Source organism: Eleginops maclovinus, chromosome 2 (assembly GCF_036324505.1).
Source record: "Eleginops maclovinus isolate JMC-PN-2008 ecotype Puerto Natales chromosome 2, JC_Emac_rtc_rv5, whole genome shotgun sequence".
Lineage (NCBI taxonomy): Eukaryota > Metazoa > Chordata > Actinopteri > Perciformes > Eleginopidae > Eleginops > Eleginops maclovinus.
In genome coordinates this window covers 21,984,418-22,002,415 of record NC_086350.1, presented here as the reverse complement: position 1 = coordinate 22,002,415, position 17,998 = coordinate 21,984,418, and the positions used below count along the sequence as shown (strand labels likewise).

Here is a 17,998-nt window from a genome sequence, read left to right as displayed (position 1 = left end):
TTACAGTCACACACAATCAAATCATTAGGGTCATAGATTGCAATCAATCAACAGAAGACTTGATTGAAGCTTATGTGATTAGATTTTCAAAGTCTGGTTACCAATATCACCAATCTATCCATCCGAAACCTTAAAGGGGAAAACACAGTCCTTCAAAATATTACACATGTAAGGCACGTACAACAAAAACATGCTCTACATTTTTATATGTGTTTATCTGATCATCTAAATGCGGCAGTATGTGTTGATACAAGCTTTGAGAAGACATAAACCAAACTATTAGAACTTCAACATGAAGAGGTAATAAAGACACCGTATGTAATAAGTGGTGCTTGTTCAACATTTTAAATGCATACCATTTAAAAAAACACACACACATTCTTAAGTACGGCTCTGACTAGCTAATCTATCTAATCAACAAGAGAGTTGGTTTAGCTTCAAGAATGAAGGCAGTATTTGAACTTCATCAAAGGCTTGGATAACATGCTGTTCCACAGCAGGGAGGTAATAAGTGTGTAACATTAAATATGTTTAATGCCAGTGCATATTGTAAATATAGACTTTAAACTGATTATGCTAAATTAATGAATTAAACACCCCTTTTTTACCTTTGCCTTTACAAGACGGTGGAAACCAATTTACATTACCAGAAATTTGTTGTAATACAGAGAGATCTTTCAGGACCTTTATTCAGAGGCGATCCTTAATGAAACACTACTTCAAGGACAATGAAATTCAGACGACGCTACCTCAGTTTTACAAGCGTGTCTGACAACTCCAGTGGCCTTTAGAGTAACTTAAAAACATTAAATGCCCTCCCTAGAGATTATTTAGCGTGCTCTTGGCTTTACAAACATACCTGACAAAGCACACATGAAACATTCATTCTAAAGTAAGGATGATGGTTTCATGTGATTACACACAAAGGAAATATAGTTTTATATTCCATTTATGATCACACATCCCTCTAAATAAAACATACTTACCCTTAACATTTTCCATGAACTTGTTAATTTTACAAATCCAGTTATACATGAAACTCTGTGGTTTCCTTATGCTCAATTGATGAATTGATGACTTAAATGGATTACTGATAAGTAATTGCAAGAAAAACCAATATACATGGTCGACGTCACGTGATCAAAATTCATCATACATTCCTCACTCTGGTCTAGGTGCAAAAAAAACTGTCTTGATGGATCTTTTCAAAAGGGAAATTTGTTTTACTAAATGTTGTTACAAAGAGCTTTGCATGTGATGTATCCCACAGAATACCACTGCTGTGTCTGGACCTCTTGACAATGTTCAGACTTTGGGCCATGACCCTTGACCATAAACCTAACCTACAATTCAGAGTGATACGCTTCATCCCCCGAACCCCGCCGCCCCCCCGGGATGTTTCCCTTTTGTGCTTCCTCTAGAGCAGATTTGTAGTTAGACATATGTACTAAATAAAAAACAAGAATTATCCCGTGAGCTGCCACTGTCACACGTTTCCTTTCATTTTCACTTTCATTCATTACACTCTCATTATAACAGACCAGTCCAATGCAACACGCAAAACCTCAATTCTATTTTTGGACACCGTTTTTCTTTATTGGATCATTTGCAGCTGTGCATTCTGTGAACAGTGTATTTGATACGGGGAAATATTTGAAAACCTTCAGACCCATTAGAATAAAATATCCCTTGTTTGACACCCAATTTTGGATCAAGACTATATATTGAAAAAGACACCAACACGAGGATAAAAATTAAGCAGGCACATTTTCTAAAAATAAACTTATCAATTAATGAAAAACAATGTATACATGACATCAAAATGAGGTCACCAGTTTAAACGACACAAAGGAGCAAAATCGCCTGGGAGCCACTTGGCATAATGATTTTCTTGCAGGGTTTATATGAATCAGCGCTTACCAATTTTGTGTGCTTTTTTTGCACCTAGACCATTTTTTCATAAGAAATACTGTTTTAAATCAATTTATTCAATGTATGTGCCTGCAGTCCATAAGTAGTATCACTGTGCTAACTGTTAAATAAGCAGATAAAGTCACAAATACCGCTCCTGGGTGTCCAGTGTGAAATGTTACCCCGCCTAAATGGCAATGGAAAGATTAGATTTTGTGTCATGCAGTTGGTGAAATTGAATTTGAGCTCCAGGGTTTGAATGTAGACCAAGTTCTCTACCAGAACTGACCTTTTTCTCATATGACAGAGTAAGTTATTAGGGGCTGAGCTAAGAAAATCCTTTATTAGTCCTTCAGCGGAGAAAACTGGCAGTGTTTTATTGTTTCGGCTCCAACCATCTCAAACTGTGACTTTCCAGTTTTAAAGGTGTTAGTGTTCACATACATAGGAGGTTAACTGTGTTAACCTCTGTAAATCCTGTAGGTTGTTAGTGACAACAACAGATACCAGATGGCCTCAACAGACCTCACAGTGAGTGACAATTTAACTGCGGCAATTAGGGCTGTCACTACATCAGGTTTTGACTATCCCATTAAACATTTCCAAAATCATTCTCAAAAACAATAACTATCTATCAGCCAAATGTGTGTTAAGCTTTGTTTAATGGTCATGGTTTTGGCAAAAGAGTTAAATTAAAGTTAAACCTACAAGTGTAAGGAGGGTGGAGAGAGAGTATGTAACATTCTGTAGGTGTACAAAAATCTGAAATCCTTTATTTAACACAGAGGGAAACTGGATGAGGTTTATTTTACCGTTGTTAGATATTGCTGGAACTAATACAATACATTCAATGTCAAGCTAGTCTCCTGAATTCTAATTGCAAATTGATAAATGAACAAACACACTGTGCTCCAGGAAAAACATTTGGTAGCTGCCCAAAAAGACGAATGGAGTCAAAGGGAAACACACAAGGCCAAAAGACATCTATTCAAAGTACAAGTTTCAGTGTTGGCTCAAGTTTATCTTATCTTATTCCACTCAATTAGAGATATTACATATTTCTTTTCTCTCCCTTATTCAATGAGTTAAATTGGCTAATTTAGGCTCTGCTAGAGATAATTCACACCGCATCAAACGACCGCACATATGAAATGCCTCAGAGAGCCACCATTGTATTTACCATTTATAATTAATAATGATTATACAATGATTATTTATAATAATGACTGATTTATAATAAATGAACATGGTTTATAAACAATGTTTATTTATTATAAACATAATGTATAATTTATTATAAAGCAATCATAACTGTCCACTCACTAAAATACATAAACTGTCCCTTTAAGGTACATTTACAATAGATAGAAAATGTGCAATTTTTTTTTCGATTAATGCGATTAATGAAAATTAAATATTCTAATCGATTGACAGCCCTAGTACAGACACAACATCAGATTAATCCAAATACTAATCCTCATGATCCTTATCTCCTTGACTGATCAATTTGTGATTAAGCAATTGTTGAATTATTAAACCACACTCTAAGGGTCTGTCTTCCAAAAAATACAAGACTCTGCTCTGTGTATATTCAAATTAATGTTCCTATTAAGAAAAGCATTACCCTGGCTTAAGTTATTATTGATGGCTTGTTTCCTTTAAAAGGTCAATTAAGCCTTTCCATTTCATCATCATTCACAAACCCTTGAGCCTGGGACCACTAACGGCCTTGAATGTGTCTTCTCTCTCAAATCCAGCAGGCAGCGACCTTTCTGGCAAAGTAATTCCAATTGCTTAGAAGTCTATCAGAAATGACTTACTTCTCACTTGATTTATTTCCTCAGTAAACATTCTCCTCATGAGTTCATTGGTCTCAATCGCTAGTTTCAACTTTTCTTCAATACAGTATGTTTGTGATTTGATAAATTACCATCTCGTTTTTTTTTCCTAGACTTTGCCATAAGCAGAAAATGTGGCGATACAGAATGCCTGAAAGCCTTTAAATACAATTCTATTGTTTTCTTTTACATAAAAACATGAATGTCCTCTATACATGTATGCAAAGACACAGAAATCAATCCCTGTGCTTAGAACTTGACTAATGTTTTGCGCATGGACCTGTGTGCTCCAGGTCACGAGGACATGTACCATTGGCAAACAAAGTAGGTGATTCACAGTGTGTGTTGGTGCTCGGATGCCTCAAAATATGCTGACCACATACGGATCAGCTAATAAAATTTGTTTTTTAACTTCATTCTGGAGGGAACAATTTACTCAAAAGGGTTGCAAAAGAAGCCAATTTTTTTAATCATCCTATGCATTCCAGCAGTAACCACTTAGCAGGTAATTAGTTGTCTTAAACAGATCACCCTTTGAGAGCAGAATGCTGCAGTAGGGAATGTAATGTTTACCACCAGTATCTACAGGGACATTTATCGAAAAAGTCAAAGCTAAATGCATCTCTTATCTCAGAGTGTGTGTTGCAACATGGAATTTGCATTATTAAGTTAAAGTGGAAGACCTTTGTCCAAGCCAAACTAAAGGATAAATATAAACAACAACTAAAGAGATAATGTGAATGCATGTGATCTGCCAGAAAATGCAATGCCAGCAGTTTTTCTTTTGAATCAACTTGACTCTACTTTAATGTTGTTGACATTATTTTATTTCTCTTCGAGACATCATTATGATACATACAGTAGGAGGCAGGATTTCCCCCAACTGTTGCTTCGGAACACTGACCCTCAACAGGAAATATCCATTTACACAGTTTACAATAAACACCTCCTCACAATCACAGTTTGACTGATCACGGCTACTTTATTTGTCCGGGGATTCTGCAGCTTATCTTATCTACAGTGGTGTAAAGTAACTAAGTACATTTACTCAAGTACTGTCCTTAAGTACTGTCCTTAAGTACTGTACTTAAGTAAAATGTCAAAATACTTGTGCTTTACTTGATTATTTCAATGTGTTGCTACTTTGTACTTCTACTCCATTCAAATGCAAAGGTTAATGGAGTAATTTTACTACAATACATGTATTTTATATCTTAAGTTAGTTTGCAAATTTGCATGAACAATGTGAAATATAATCAACAGTTAAATACTGTATGACTTTAGTTCACCTGGAGTAAATTCAGCAGCTACCCTGCAGTATACAAAGCCATTTAAACTAGCTGCACCTTTACCAGCTCTGAGAACACTTTAATGATCAATCATTATAAAACATATCAGAGATATTATTCTGAAATGGATCAATCAGCACAATGACTACTTTTGGTACTTTAAGTACTTTTTGATGCTTATACTTTTGTACTTTTAATTAAGTAACGTTTTGATTTCAGGACTTTTACTTGTAACAGAGTATTCCTACACTCTGGTACTTCTACTTTTACTTAAGTAAAATATCCACCTCTGCTTATATGTCTTTACCATCCCTTTAATGTCATAATCTCCCTTTAAAAGATCATATAACTGTGGAAAACAAAGGAAATGCCATCGCTCGTTTTCCAAAAACCTGCTTGGTGGGATTGTAAAACCACTGTTCCTTTAAAAGCAGATCTCCTGAATATGTTACATCTTTGCACGAACCCTAACTCCACTTCTCTTTTCAGACTTCCCCTTGGCACATATTTTCCCTTTGATCGAGTTTCCTCAGTCCTAAGATCATGCTGTTTACAAGAGCTGGGATATTTATATGTTTTGAAAAATAATTTGGCAACTATTTCTCTATCCAAATGTCCTGAAGGAGGGATGCTTGAGCATGCAAACAGTTAGTCATGGGTCAGACCCATCAAAATACCCTGAGTGGAGACAGACACAGAAGTCCTGGTGTTGTAGAATATGTATTTTACTAGCACAAGTCTTGTTACATAAACATAAACCATATCACATCCCACTCACAAAGACATAAGCGGGGAAAGCCAGCTCTGACACAAACCTATCCATATCAGAATCAAAAAACCCTTATTCCTATCACAACAGGGACTCAGTGTGAATAGTTTGATAGTGGTTACTTGTGGTACCTTTATGTGAGCGTGGATGAGGCAGCCTGTCACTGAAAGACAGTATTTACACAAAATATGGTTATGTAGAAAACGGAGTGCAGTAAAATGTAATACAAATAAAATTATAATATTGCAGGAAACCAAAATTCATTTTTATCCAGCAAAAACAGAAGATATTTCATTTGGGGAAACAAAAAATGAACTAAAATAGAGCTATTAGTAAATGATCAAGGTTATTGACATCAATCTATCATATTGAAGTCATCTCATTGACAAAATGCTGGATTAAGACAACATGTGCAGTGCAGTGATAATATATATATATATTTTAAACTAAAAATTCAAATGTTGAATAGACATACGGTATAGCAGCATCCCATTTAGATGTCCCACACTGCAAAACAATGAGCCCAAATGGTTTACAGATGAACAGGTGAACAAATAAATCTGCCATCTCAAATGTGTCCCATCTCATCATTGAACTACCTTACCTTTCCTGTTGCCATAAATTCCATTTCACACCTTATATAAATTGATGGGCTTATGGCACCTTTTACAACTGTTTTGTGGTCTCAAGCCAACTTTTACTACCTTAGAGAAAAAGTAAACACAGAAAAACCCACAACAGACCTTTGATCCCAGAGCAAGATGTTCAAGCAAGTAATCACACGTTTCAAATTAGGAGAACTTTCACACTCACAGTAAGCTGCAGGAATCAGTTTGTCCTCATTAAAGTTAAATGTCCCCACTTTAAAACTAAATGAAAGAATGCACTAAACATTTGGGAGGTCCCTGTTGGTTTACTGAAATGAAATCCAAACAGGTTAACAAAATATAACACCTGAAATTAACCAGTTTTCATCTTGTGTTCTGATCAAAAGATTTAATAACAAAGTAAAAAAATGAAAGAAAACCGTTGTTTTTTGGTCTTACACATTTCCTGACAGCTTAAAGGTTTGAGAAATACTTTAGTTTGATTGTAATCAGTGTTGCCCTATGCTGCCGTGTATCTTAACAAATGTCCAAAGAGAGGACAGTTGAAGACATGAGGAACATACAACTTTCAGTTATCAGTGATGCTCTGTTTCAAAGGACATTGCTACTATGTTTAGACTCATCATTACATTTTCTCCTTAGCTTTCAAGGGGTCTATGATGCTGCAGTGATTCAATAAGTGTCTTTCATTAAGGCCCATGCAGGAGCTCACTATTCAACCTCATGTCGTGGTTTCATCCATGTGTTTTAAATTCAAGAGTAAAGGATAAAATAGAGTTGTCAAAAGTGCACAAAAAATGTGTATGTTGCTCCCACATTAAAGACATAAATGGTTTGATTAAACAGAATTGGTGTTTATAACATAATGCCATTTGCACAGGTATGAGCCATTTGCCATTAAACATTTTGTGCCATATTTCGAAAACAATGTGTAGAATATAGTGAAATATGAACTTGATACCAAAAACAGAATGAGTCTGTTCCCTTTTCTGTGATAATATCAGGGGGTAACTGATTTACTTGGAATAAATCTGAAAAAATGGTAATGGATCATCAATATTACAAAATATATATATACAAAATGCAAAAGAAAACACGCTTTAGTTAACAAGATATGCAATGCACTCTTGTTAAATTCAATACACAGAGGTTTTTGATGCCTTTAGTATTTTTTCTATTTAGGCTTCTGTTAAAACACATAATGTAATCTTTCAGATAAACATTACATGTATTTAAATTCCCACGAATTCAAAGGAAATCAATAAAATCCGATATGCCATTGTCTTGTTAATTAATCATTTATATTGGTTAATGAACTGCAACAACTTTTGGGGGGATATTATGTCTCAATTATAAACAAAATAATCAATGCAAAAAACAAAAAACTAATAATGAATTGGACATTTTCCCATACAACAGAACAGCGTTCCCACTGAATATCTTAAAGCCATGAAAAAAAAACGTCCATTTAAAAAAATTTAAAAAACTGTCCCTTTTATAAAAAGGTTTGGGGATTGGAGGCTACAAACCTAGATCTGGGGAGTTTTGTGAGACGAGTTGTTTTCTGGAGACTCCAGGGCAGTGCTAGTTGCATGGCTGTTACTATAACTGCTGGTAAGTGAGTCAGTGTTTTTAGAAACAACCACTTTGACAATTAGACTTTTAATGTCCATTTTATAGATCGTTGTCTGCCTCCTCAAACTTTACAACTGGTGGTTTGATTGACTGGAGGGGGATCCTCCTAAAACCCCTGAAGGTGCACTCAGAAAAGTTCATATTATGCACACAAATAAATAAATAAATGATAATCTCAACATCAACAAGTGCAATTGTCAAATCACTGCACAATTTGTTAAAGAGAAATGATGTGTCAAAATACAAATCTTTAATTTAGGGGTGTGGTGATGTAGGGGTGTCCTGATTTACAAATACTTATATACAAACTTAGAAATGTATTTATTTGGTACATATCTTCACCCAAAAAATCAATGAAGACTAGAATAATGGTTCAAGAGTGACCATTGCCTATAATATCATTCATTATATCAGAATTGTAATATCTGTCGAATTTAATTCAAATTGTTCAGCTCAAGCTAACTTCTTAACTAAAATTCTCGTTGACTGTTAAATAAAGCATTTGAAAAAAAGACGACAAATGGTTATAGATGTAAACTGCATTCACAATTAATACAGCCACACAAGAACAAGATGGCTTGTAGCCATCTGTTGTGATGCTCCGTTCGTGCAGCATCCCCCTCAGGAAGTCCAAGGGACAGGGTCATACGCCCACCTTTAATTCCACAAAACAGACGCTGACACACGCCTCTCAAGTGTGTTCAACGATGAGGTCCACCAGCAGCTTTTGTTTGGCTTGCTCATACCCAGGATAGACAGCGGCTAAGCAGCGAAATCCATTAATGCACACCCTCCAATCCCATTTTTTCCAAAACGGGATATTAGTCAGCAGGCTTTACCTCCAGCCACTTTACATCATCCACATCTTGCACCTATTTGTCAACCTTCTAGTATGGAGAAGGACAAGGTCAGCTGTGTCCTCTGGATGGAAACAGGCAAAGTCCACTTTCTGACTCATCGGATTGATCGACTTTCTGGAAAACACAAGAAAGCTGCAGTTCTCTTTGTCCTGGTAGCTGTCGGCTGACTCTTGCTCATCCGGACAACTTCCGCCACCAATCATGTCCACCAGCAACTTTTGGATTGCAAAATTGAAAAGCCGTAGAGTCCAAGCACCTGCTTCCGCAATGGTAGAAGATAGATTTAACAAGAAATTAAGCTGGGCCCATTGAACCTGCATTCCAGCCAAACCTACCCAGGATGGATGCAGGATAGGTGGGATGTTACTTACTTACTTTCAGGTGAGGTTGTGCTTTTTTTATATTTCTCAAGAAAATGTTTGGTTCCAGATTTGATCATTTTGGTGGGATAGATTTTCTTCTCCAAAAGGTGCATATTTTAAAAATAAAACAAATGTGTTTATTGCTTCAACAGGTATAATATCATTTGACTTATTATTTAATCTTTATTTCAATCAATAACAAAATTAAAATCACTAACCAATAATAAGTCCATTTAATTTTGTGCCATTCAAATACATTGTACTTGACTCAACAGGTGAGAATCAGTACTAATCAGGGCATTACATAAAAATAAATTAAAAAACCTCAAACAAATTGTTTAGAGCAGCTTCCTAATAATTATTCTTATATTACTTTCACATTTAAATGTCAACTTTCTCAATAAAATGAAAGGCATATTGAATAAATCTGCCATTGACTGTGAGTCCAAACTGAAATTGAAGTTGACCGCTTGCCAGAGGAGCACTTGAATTTGTGATGTGACCAGTGTCTTTGTTGGACTTGAAACAGAATTTTGGAAAAAACACAATTTCAAATGATATATATTTTTTAAATGTTGGTGTGAATTACAACAACCTCTGGAATATCCTTGACTCTATTAGATCATATGAAATTCAAAATCAGAAAACAAATTAATAAGGCAAAATATAATTAAAATGATCAAATATAACTGATGAGAAATGGCAAGTTTTTATAGCACCTTTCAACAACAAGGCAATTCAAAGTGATTTACACATATTCAAATTACGACAGATTCAGCAAAATTCCTGACCCTATAAAATAATAATTAAGTAAAAGAAAGTTTGATGGAAATTCAGAAAACAAAGGAATTAGGCAACATGTATTTCAAACGATTAAATATAAATATTGAGGAATTGTTTAGCATCTTTCAACAACACGGCAATTTAAAGTGATTTACTTGTGATCTTATGCTTGCATTTGGAAAATGTAAAAAACATAAAAAGCAAAGTAAAAAACAAATCACAGCTGCTAGAAAATAAGCTTGGTCGGAACAAAACAGAATAAACTGAGAAACACAGACATTCATTGTATTAAAAACAGAAACAACTTGTATTCATTAAAGTGTAAAACTATTATAGTGATCACATCGGTCCAGGTCATATTGATAACTATGTGGATGATTAAGCAGTTTTTTCTTTGTTTGTTATGAAGATTACAATTTAACTGACATTATTATATGAGTATAAAGCTACACTATAAAACCCAACTTGTTGTTTCAACTTAAATATTTGTGTTTCCATGCTGCGAAAGAATTTATGTCAAGACAACAAAGACAATTGAGTTAACTCCAATAAATATTGCTATTTGACTCAACTCAACATTAGTTGATATAACTTCATACCTTTAGTTGATATAACTTGACTTTAGTTGATATAACTTGACTTTAGTTGATATAACTTGACTTTAGTTGATATAACTTGATTTTAGTTTATATAACTTTGATATAACTTGACTTTAGTTGATATAACTTCATAACTTTAGTTGATATAACTTCATATAACTTCATAACTTTAGTTGATATAACTTGACTTTAGTTGATATAACTTCATACCTTTAGTTGATATAACTTGACTTTAGTTGATATAACTTGACTTTAGTTGATATAACTTGACTTTAGTTGATATAACTTCATACCTTTAGTTGATATAACTTGACTTTAGTTGATATAACTTGACTTTAGTTGATATAACTTGACTTTAGTTGATATAACTTCATACCTTTAGTTGATATAACTTCATACCTTTAGTTGATATAACTTCATACCTTTAGTTGATATAACTTCATACCTTTAGTTGATATAACTTCATACCTTTAGTTGATATAACTTCATACCTTTAGTTGATATAACTTCATACCTTTAGTTGATATAACTTCATACCTTTAGTTGATATAACTTCATAACTTTAGTTGATATAACTTCATAACTTTAGTTGATATAACTTCATACCTTTAGTTGATATAACTTCATAACTTTAGTTGATATAACTTGACTTTAGTTGATATAACTTCACTACTTGGTAGTTTTAGTTGATATAACTTCATACCTTTAGTTGATATAACTTCATACCTTTAGTTGATATAACTTCATACCTTTAGTTGATATAACTTCATACCTTTAGTTGATATAACTTCATACCTTTAGTTGATATAACTTCATACCTTTAGTTGATATAACTTCATACCTTTAGTTGATATAACTTCATACCTTTAGTTGATATAACTTCATAACTTTAGTTGATATAACTTCATAACTTTAGTTGATATAACTTCACTACTTGGTAGTTTTAGTTGATATAACTTCATACCTTTAGTTGATATAACTTGACTTTAGTTGATATAACTTCATACCTTTAGTTGATATAACTTGACTTTAGTTGATATAACTTCATACCTTTAGTTGATATAACTTCATACCTTTAGTTGATATAACTTCATAACTTTAGTTGATATAACTTCACTACTTGGTAGTTTTAGTTGATATAACTTCATACCTTTAGTTGATATAACTTCATACCTTTAGTTCATATAACTTCATACCTTTAGTTGATATAACTTCATACCTTTAGTTCATATAACTTCATACCTTTAGTTGATATAACTTCATACCTTTAGTTGATATAACTTCATACCTTTAGTTGATATAACTTCATACCTTTAGTTGATATAACTTCATACCTTTAGTTGATATAACTTGACTTTAGTTGATATAACTTCATACCTTTAGTTGATATAACTTCATACCTTTAGTTGATATAACTTGACTTTAGTTGATATAACTTCATACCTTTAGTTGATATAACTTCATACCTTTAGTTGATATAACTTCACTACTTGGTAGTTTTAGTTGATATAACTTAACCTTAAGTCAATACTACTTAAGCTTTTGGTTGATTTATCTGCAATGCTAGTGAGTTACATACACCAACTGCTTAAATCTAATGTAGTTTCACCCCAGACATCTAATACAATTTAACAACTAATACTGCCCAATATGTTTCTTGTTTTATTGAAGATACAACTTCATAAACCCAAAACACTGAGATCCAACTCAAGCCTCTTTAATAAAAACAGATGAGTAAATACAATTGCTTTTTGGAACAAATACTTATTTTCTATCAGTTACACACCCCATGAAGTGTGTGTTACTGTGTCCCCCAAAATAAATACACAACGTATGTGTTACCGTCCCCAAAATAAATAAACACTGTGTGTGTTACCGTCCCCAAAATAAATAAACACTGTGTGTGTTACCGTCCCCAAAATAAATAAACACTGTGTGTGTGTTACCGTCCCCAAAATAAATAAACACTGTGTGTGTTACCGTCCCCAAAATAAATAAACACTGTGTGTGTTACTGTGTCCCCCAAAATAAATACACACTGTGTGTGTTACGGTCCCCAAAATAAATACACACCGTGTGTGTTACTGTGTCCCCCAAAATAAATACACACCGTGTGTGTTACTGTCCCCAAAATAAATACACACTGTGTGTTACCGTCCCCAAAATACACACCGTGTGTGTTACTGTCCCCAAAATAAATACACACTGTGTGTGTTACGGTCCCGAAAATAAATACACACCGTGTGTGTTACTGTGTCCCCCAAAATGAATACACACCGTGTGTGTTATGTGTCCCACATACACTGTGTGTTACTGTGTCCGAAATACACTGTGTCGCTATACCCAAATACACACTGGGTGTAAATATCCCAACAAATCCAGTGTGTGCCCTTCCAAAGTGGGCGTGTAAACCTGCACAAGTCATTAAATTGTCAAATACAGTACACAATCTATAGGACATCTAACCAAAATAACAAAATAAGATTTCTCAATCAAGTTCACATTTTGTTCACATTTGGCCAATGCTTAAACTCTGCTTTAAGCTTACATGGTCTTCTTCAAGAGTCTGTTTCTCAAGCCATGAACCAAAGCAGTGCAATGGCCTCCACCAATGTCCATGAGCACCTTCTGAATGACTTCAAATGTGTACCTCATGTGTTTGGGATAGTCAATGTTTAGTGCGTAGAGCAGACCCAACAGAAGTGCCACAGCTGTTGGGCAATCACTGAGCGATGGAAGGATGATTTCTTCCTCAATGACCACAGCGAAAGCGACAGTATCAACCCCGTCTGCCACAATGAGGATGCCCACCGTCATTCCTCTAGTCATGTCCTCCTCAGCATCTGTGGCCTAAACAAAGTGGACAAACGTGATAAAATAAACCTTTATTGATTCTGTTGTTGTGGCCAAAACAGCATTAAGCATGACACACCAGTGGTTCCTAAACTTTTTAGCTTGAGACACAAAAGAGACATTTTCTGTCTCCCCGGAATCCAAACTAGTGAAAATAGCTGACCTACAAGCTCACAACACTTCAAAATAGTGATAAAAAAACGCAGTGTGAGCTGTTGAGTACTTAAAAACCTATTTTTAAAAAGGCATTTATTAAAAAAACAAATAACAAAAACAAATTACACCCAGTGTGAAATGAGCAGTGCTTTCAATAAGTTAATTTATATGTGGCACAGATGTTATGTGAAGCTTGGACAATGACATTGAGGCCGTTCTGGTATGGACATACACACAAAGCCACATGTTGGAGCGGTTAGCACTGTAGGGCTATTTACTCATGATTGGTCCCAACCCGCTGTTTAGGTCCTAAAATACAGGATATGTTCAAGTAAGGGTAAATACATAAGAATGGGGGGCTGATCTACACTGGCAGAAAATATAAAATAAAATATACCTGAACTTTCTTGTAAAAGTTGGACTCTTTGAGGTAGTGGGGGAGCCCCATCAGCACGATGGTCCTTTTCCATTGGTTGGAACACTAAAAACAATTGACAATACACAATCAATGGAACAGCTTCGATCAGATAGCATCAGAATAGAGTATTTAATACCAATTTCATCCAATCAGGAGAGACACAGATACAGGATAAACAAGTGCAATTGTAAGTCATGAAACAAAGAAAGCTGCAGACAAAATTGGAAAACTATAAATTTGAAGTTTTGTTCTGGTTGGATATACCATTGACCTGTGTTAAAATACATTTGCTGTTTATTAAAGAGTTGGAGAGACAGGGACTGGGAGAAGCCTGTTACTGAACCAACACTATATAGTAATATTTACTATAATAACTTCTTTTTTTTAACAGAAAAACATATTGTTTAAAATATCACGTAAGCCTACTTACTTCACCATCCAGTGTTGTCAACAGCTTCTTCAGCTCCACCACACCAGGCTTGGCTCTGTAGATATCAATGAACCTCTGCAGATACTTGTCAAGGCCAGCGAAGAGGCAGCCTTTCAGGTCAACAGTGGTGAGGCGAGCTAACTCGGCTTCAATCTAGTAGGCATAAAAGAAGCAAAGAACAAGCCGAGGGATTCATTAGCACTGATAATTATAATTGTATAGTCTTCATGACAGCAGATATTAGCCATTGTTGCATAATATAGTTATCATGCATTATCATATAGGTCACGTCACCATCCGACCTTCTGTAAGCTATACCCAGGTTGCTTTAACACCATGTCCTATCCTCTGTTCCAAACTAACCTATTGATGTATCATGTATACAGACTTTACTGCCCTGTAACTGACCCTAGGCAGATGTGTCAACCTCTTGAGTTGTGGATCTGCCCAAGGTTTCTTCCTATATATCTCTAGAGAGTTTTTCCTCGCCCCTGGTACTCTTGGGCTCTGTAGGAACGTTAACACTCTGTGTAAAGGCCGTTTCATACTTCAAGAGACAAATGTCGCCTGACAAAATATTACGTCAGGAGACAAATTTTCTGTCTGCTAGGGCTGTCGCCGAGCTTGTCGCGTACATCTAGAATATTGTAGCGGCGCAGAACGCTGTCGCCAACTGTTGTCCTAGTAACATTTTGTTGGTTTAGCCTAGCACCACCTCTAAAATTTACATCGCGAAAAATAGTTCCACCCCTTATGACATAAGTTGTAGTTCGCAGCGACACCTGCAACAAAAAGTCACAAGCGTCAAACGACTTTTGTCTCTTGAAGTATAAAACGGCCTTAAAGCGCTATGAGACGTGTGTAATGTTTTGGCGCTTTATAAGTGAAATTAAAATTGAATATATTTCTATTCTTAATAAGCCTCCATTCTGATCTTCCTCAACTCATTTGAAATAGAGAAGTACTTTACCTGACGTTCAGAGAACAGTGATGGCCATCTATCTTTGATGTCAGACACAAGTGGCTCGTCCTCAACGATTTCCTTTCTCCGCAAAGAGAATGTGCTGGTCATCATCGCTTGAATTTGCTTCCAATCAACCTTCCTCTTCTTCATTTCTGTGAGCATTGCTGTCCTTTCTTCATCAAGGGAGTGTTTTGTTTTTCCTTCCGGGATGTCTGGCATGAAGTTGACTTCTGATTTTCTAGCCCTCTCAAGAGTTCTTTTCCCAGATGTGCTGGATGACCGCGAGTTGATCTTGAGCTCTGGACATCCAGCCTCTCGTAGCTTTTGTCTGAAGTTACCCATTTTATACTTTAAACTAGACCTCCAATTGTACCATCCAGCGACAGACCCTGGTTCCCTCAGACATGGATGTTTTTTGATGAGGGCTTGCGCCACCAAAGCATATTCCTCAGATTCTGGGTAGGGGTTATACTATATACATATATATAAATGCAACCATCAGTTGCATTTGGTTGTGGTCCATGTCATGTCTGCAGAGTCTGCACTTTCAGAGTTTTTTGAGGTTTGCAATTCCCTCTACAAATTCTGTAGGAAGCCAACGGTTGCTATGCATTACAAAGGTGTTCAGCTTAAACGTCTTCTGGAGCAGAGATGGACAGGGCATCTTGCCACTGTCTCAGTCATTCGTAAGTCTTTCAATGACATCAAATCGATTCTGACCGATGCTGACACAGTGCTGAACTATGGCGCAGAGACGAGAATGGAAGCTACTGGCCTACTACGCGAGGTGTCTGAGCCAAGTTTCATGTTCCTTGTCAACTTAACCCACAGGGTCCTTTCTCTATTGGATCCACCGAACAAGCTTCTACAGAGAGAGGACACTGACTTGTTGACGGGTTTAAGTGTTGTGGCGAGTGCAACAGCATGTGTTAAAAAACTGCGTTGTGATGAGGAGTTTAAGCAGGTGCTGGATACTGCCACAGCCACCAGCGAGTCATTGAGACCTGGGCCCAAACGGAGACGCACAGAGACCACACGGATGGATGGTTACATCGTTATGGGGCCTACAGGAGGATACAGAGCCAGAGGTGATGATGACTGCGAAACTGAACTTCGGGGATTGTACTACAACACGATTGATTTGGTGGTTGGGGAACTGGAGCGTAGATTCAGCGAGCGCAACTCACAACTGGCAAGTGCACTTGCAGCACTAAATCCTGAAGGTGATAATTTCCTTGATGTGAAAGCTGTGAAGCATATTCTCGACCTGTCACAATCAGTTTTAATTGACGCTGAGTTCGAAGTTGCTAAAGAGTTTTTAATGTCACAAAAGCAAGCAATGGAGGGAGACTGGACCATACAGCACATCATCTCAAAGTACCACAACCATCTGATTGCCATGCCCAGTGTGCTGACTGCTTTTAAACATGCATTAACATTTGGTGCATCTACAGCAATGTGTGAGAATTCATTCTCCACTCTGAGAAATGTTTTTTCGGAACACAGACGCTCAATGTTACACGAGAGAAAGGCCCGGTTGGTACAGCTTGCATTCGAAAAAGACTTGACTTGCAAATGCACAAGCGAATGGAAAGACACAGTACTTCGAAAGTTCAGCAGCAACACTCGTCGCCTGCAGCTCTTCTGACCGTAAGTTGTTGTTTGTTCATTTCACTTGTTGAAGCCAGCCCTGGCTTTCATGATAAGGCCTAAGCAGGTGAATTGTTGATTAACGTTTACTGGGTCTATCTGCATTTGTGTTTTATACTCGGCTGCCTGTAAAATACATGGGCTTATGACATTTCTGCCTGGTGTGTGGCTTGTCTGTTAGGCTACTTGCTGCCCGAATGTGTGCCTAGGCCATATGTCATGATGTCAGCCGATAACGTCCGGTCATTTTACCTAGACCTAATATAGCTATGTTGTACAGGGCCCTGTTTATGATGATGAGGTTGTCTAAATGTATATATGTATATAACCAGCCTACCACCTACTAAATGGTTTTCTGGACGTGCATTTAAAACTATTTCTGACATGTCAGAGGTGGGTAATCTGTTGTTGTTTTTTAAGTGTCGCGAACGGAACGCTTCAGTTATGTGCCCGGTGTAGCTTCCCTGAGTGACATGATATAGAAATTAGCAACAACAAAAAACGAAATTCGCAAATGAAATTATTATTATTATTATTATTAATAAAGAAAAACATATTTTGTTTTTAAAATATTTATCAAACGGCAGTGCCCCCCCCCCCCCCCTCACTGCTGAACCAATGCCCCTCCTGTAGATCTGCTCTGACGCCGACTCTGTAGATAATTTTAACAACGTTCATTTCCGCGGAAAAACGAATCGTTCATGGGAAAGTAAACATAAACGTGATCAAGAAACTGGTATTTGAAGTAAGTGAATATGTTGCGTTCTTCTAAAAGTACACTTTGAACATAGAATTTCCCCACAACTCGAACGATAATAGGCGCCAGTATGCAGCTAACTCGGTCTGCTACGCTGTTAGCTATACTGTGAATTT

General features: G+C 36.2%; 1 protein-coding gene across 1 annotated transcript; it reads right to left on the bottom strand.

Moving 5' to 3' along the window:
* Positions 1-12,715: 12,715 nt before the first annotated feature.
* Positions 12,716-16,243, bottom strand: LOC134873357 (uncharacterized). Its single transcript, XM_063896888.1, has 4 exons — positions 15,482-16,243; positions 14,512-14,664; positions 14,061-14,144; positions 12,716-13,504 (listed from the first exon to the last, which is right to left on the bottom strand). Exons 1-4 carry the CDS (start codon positions 15,815-15,817, stop codon positions 13,199-13,201), a joined length of 879 nt encoding a protein of 292 aa, XP_063752958.1. The 5' UTR covers positions 15,818-16,243; the 3' UTR covers positions 12,716-13,198.
* Between the last annotated feature and the right edge of the window lie 1,755 nt (positions 16,244-17,998).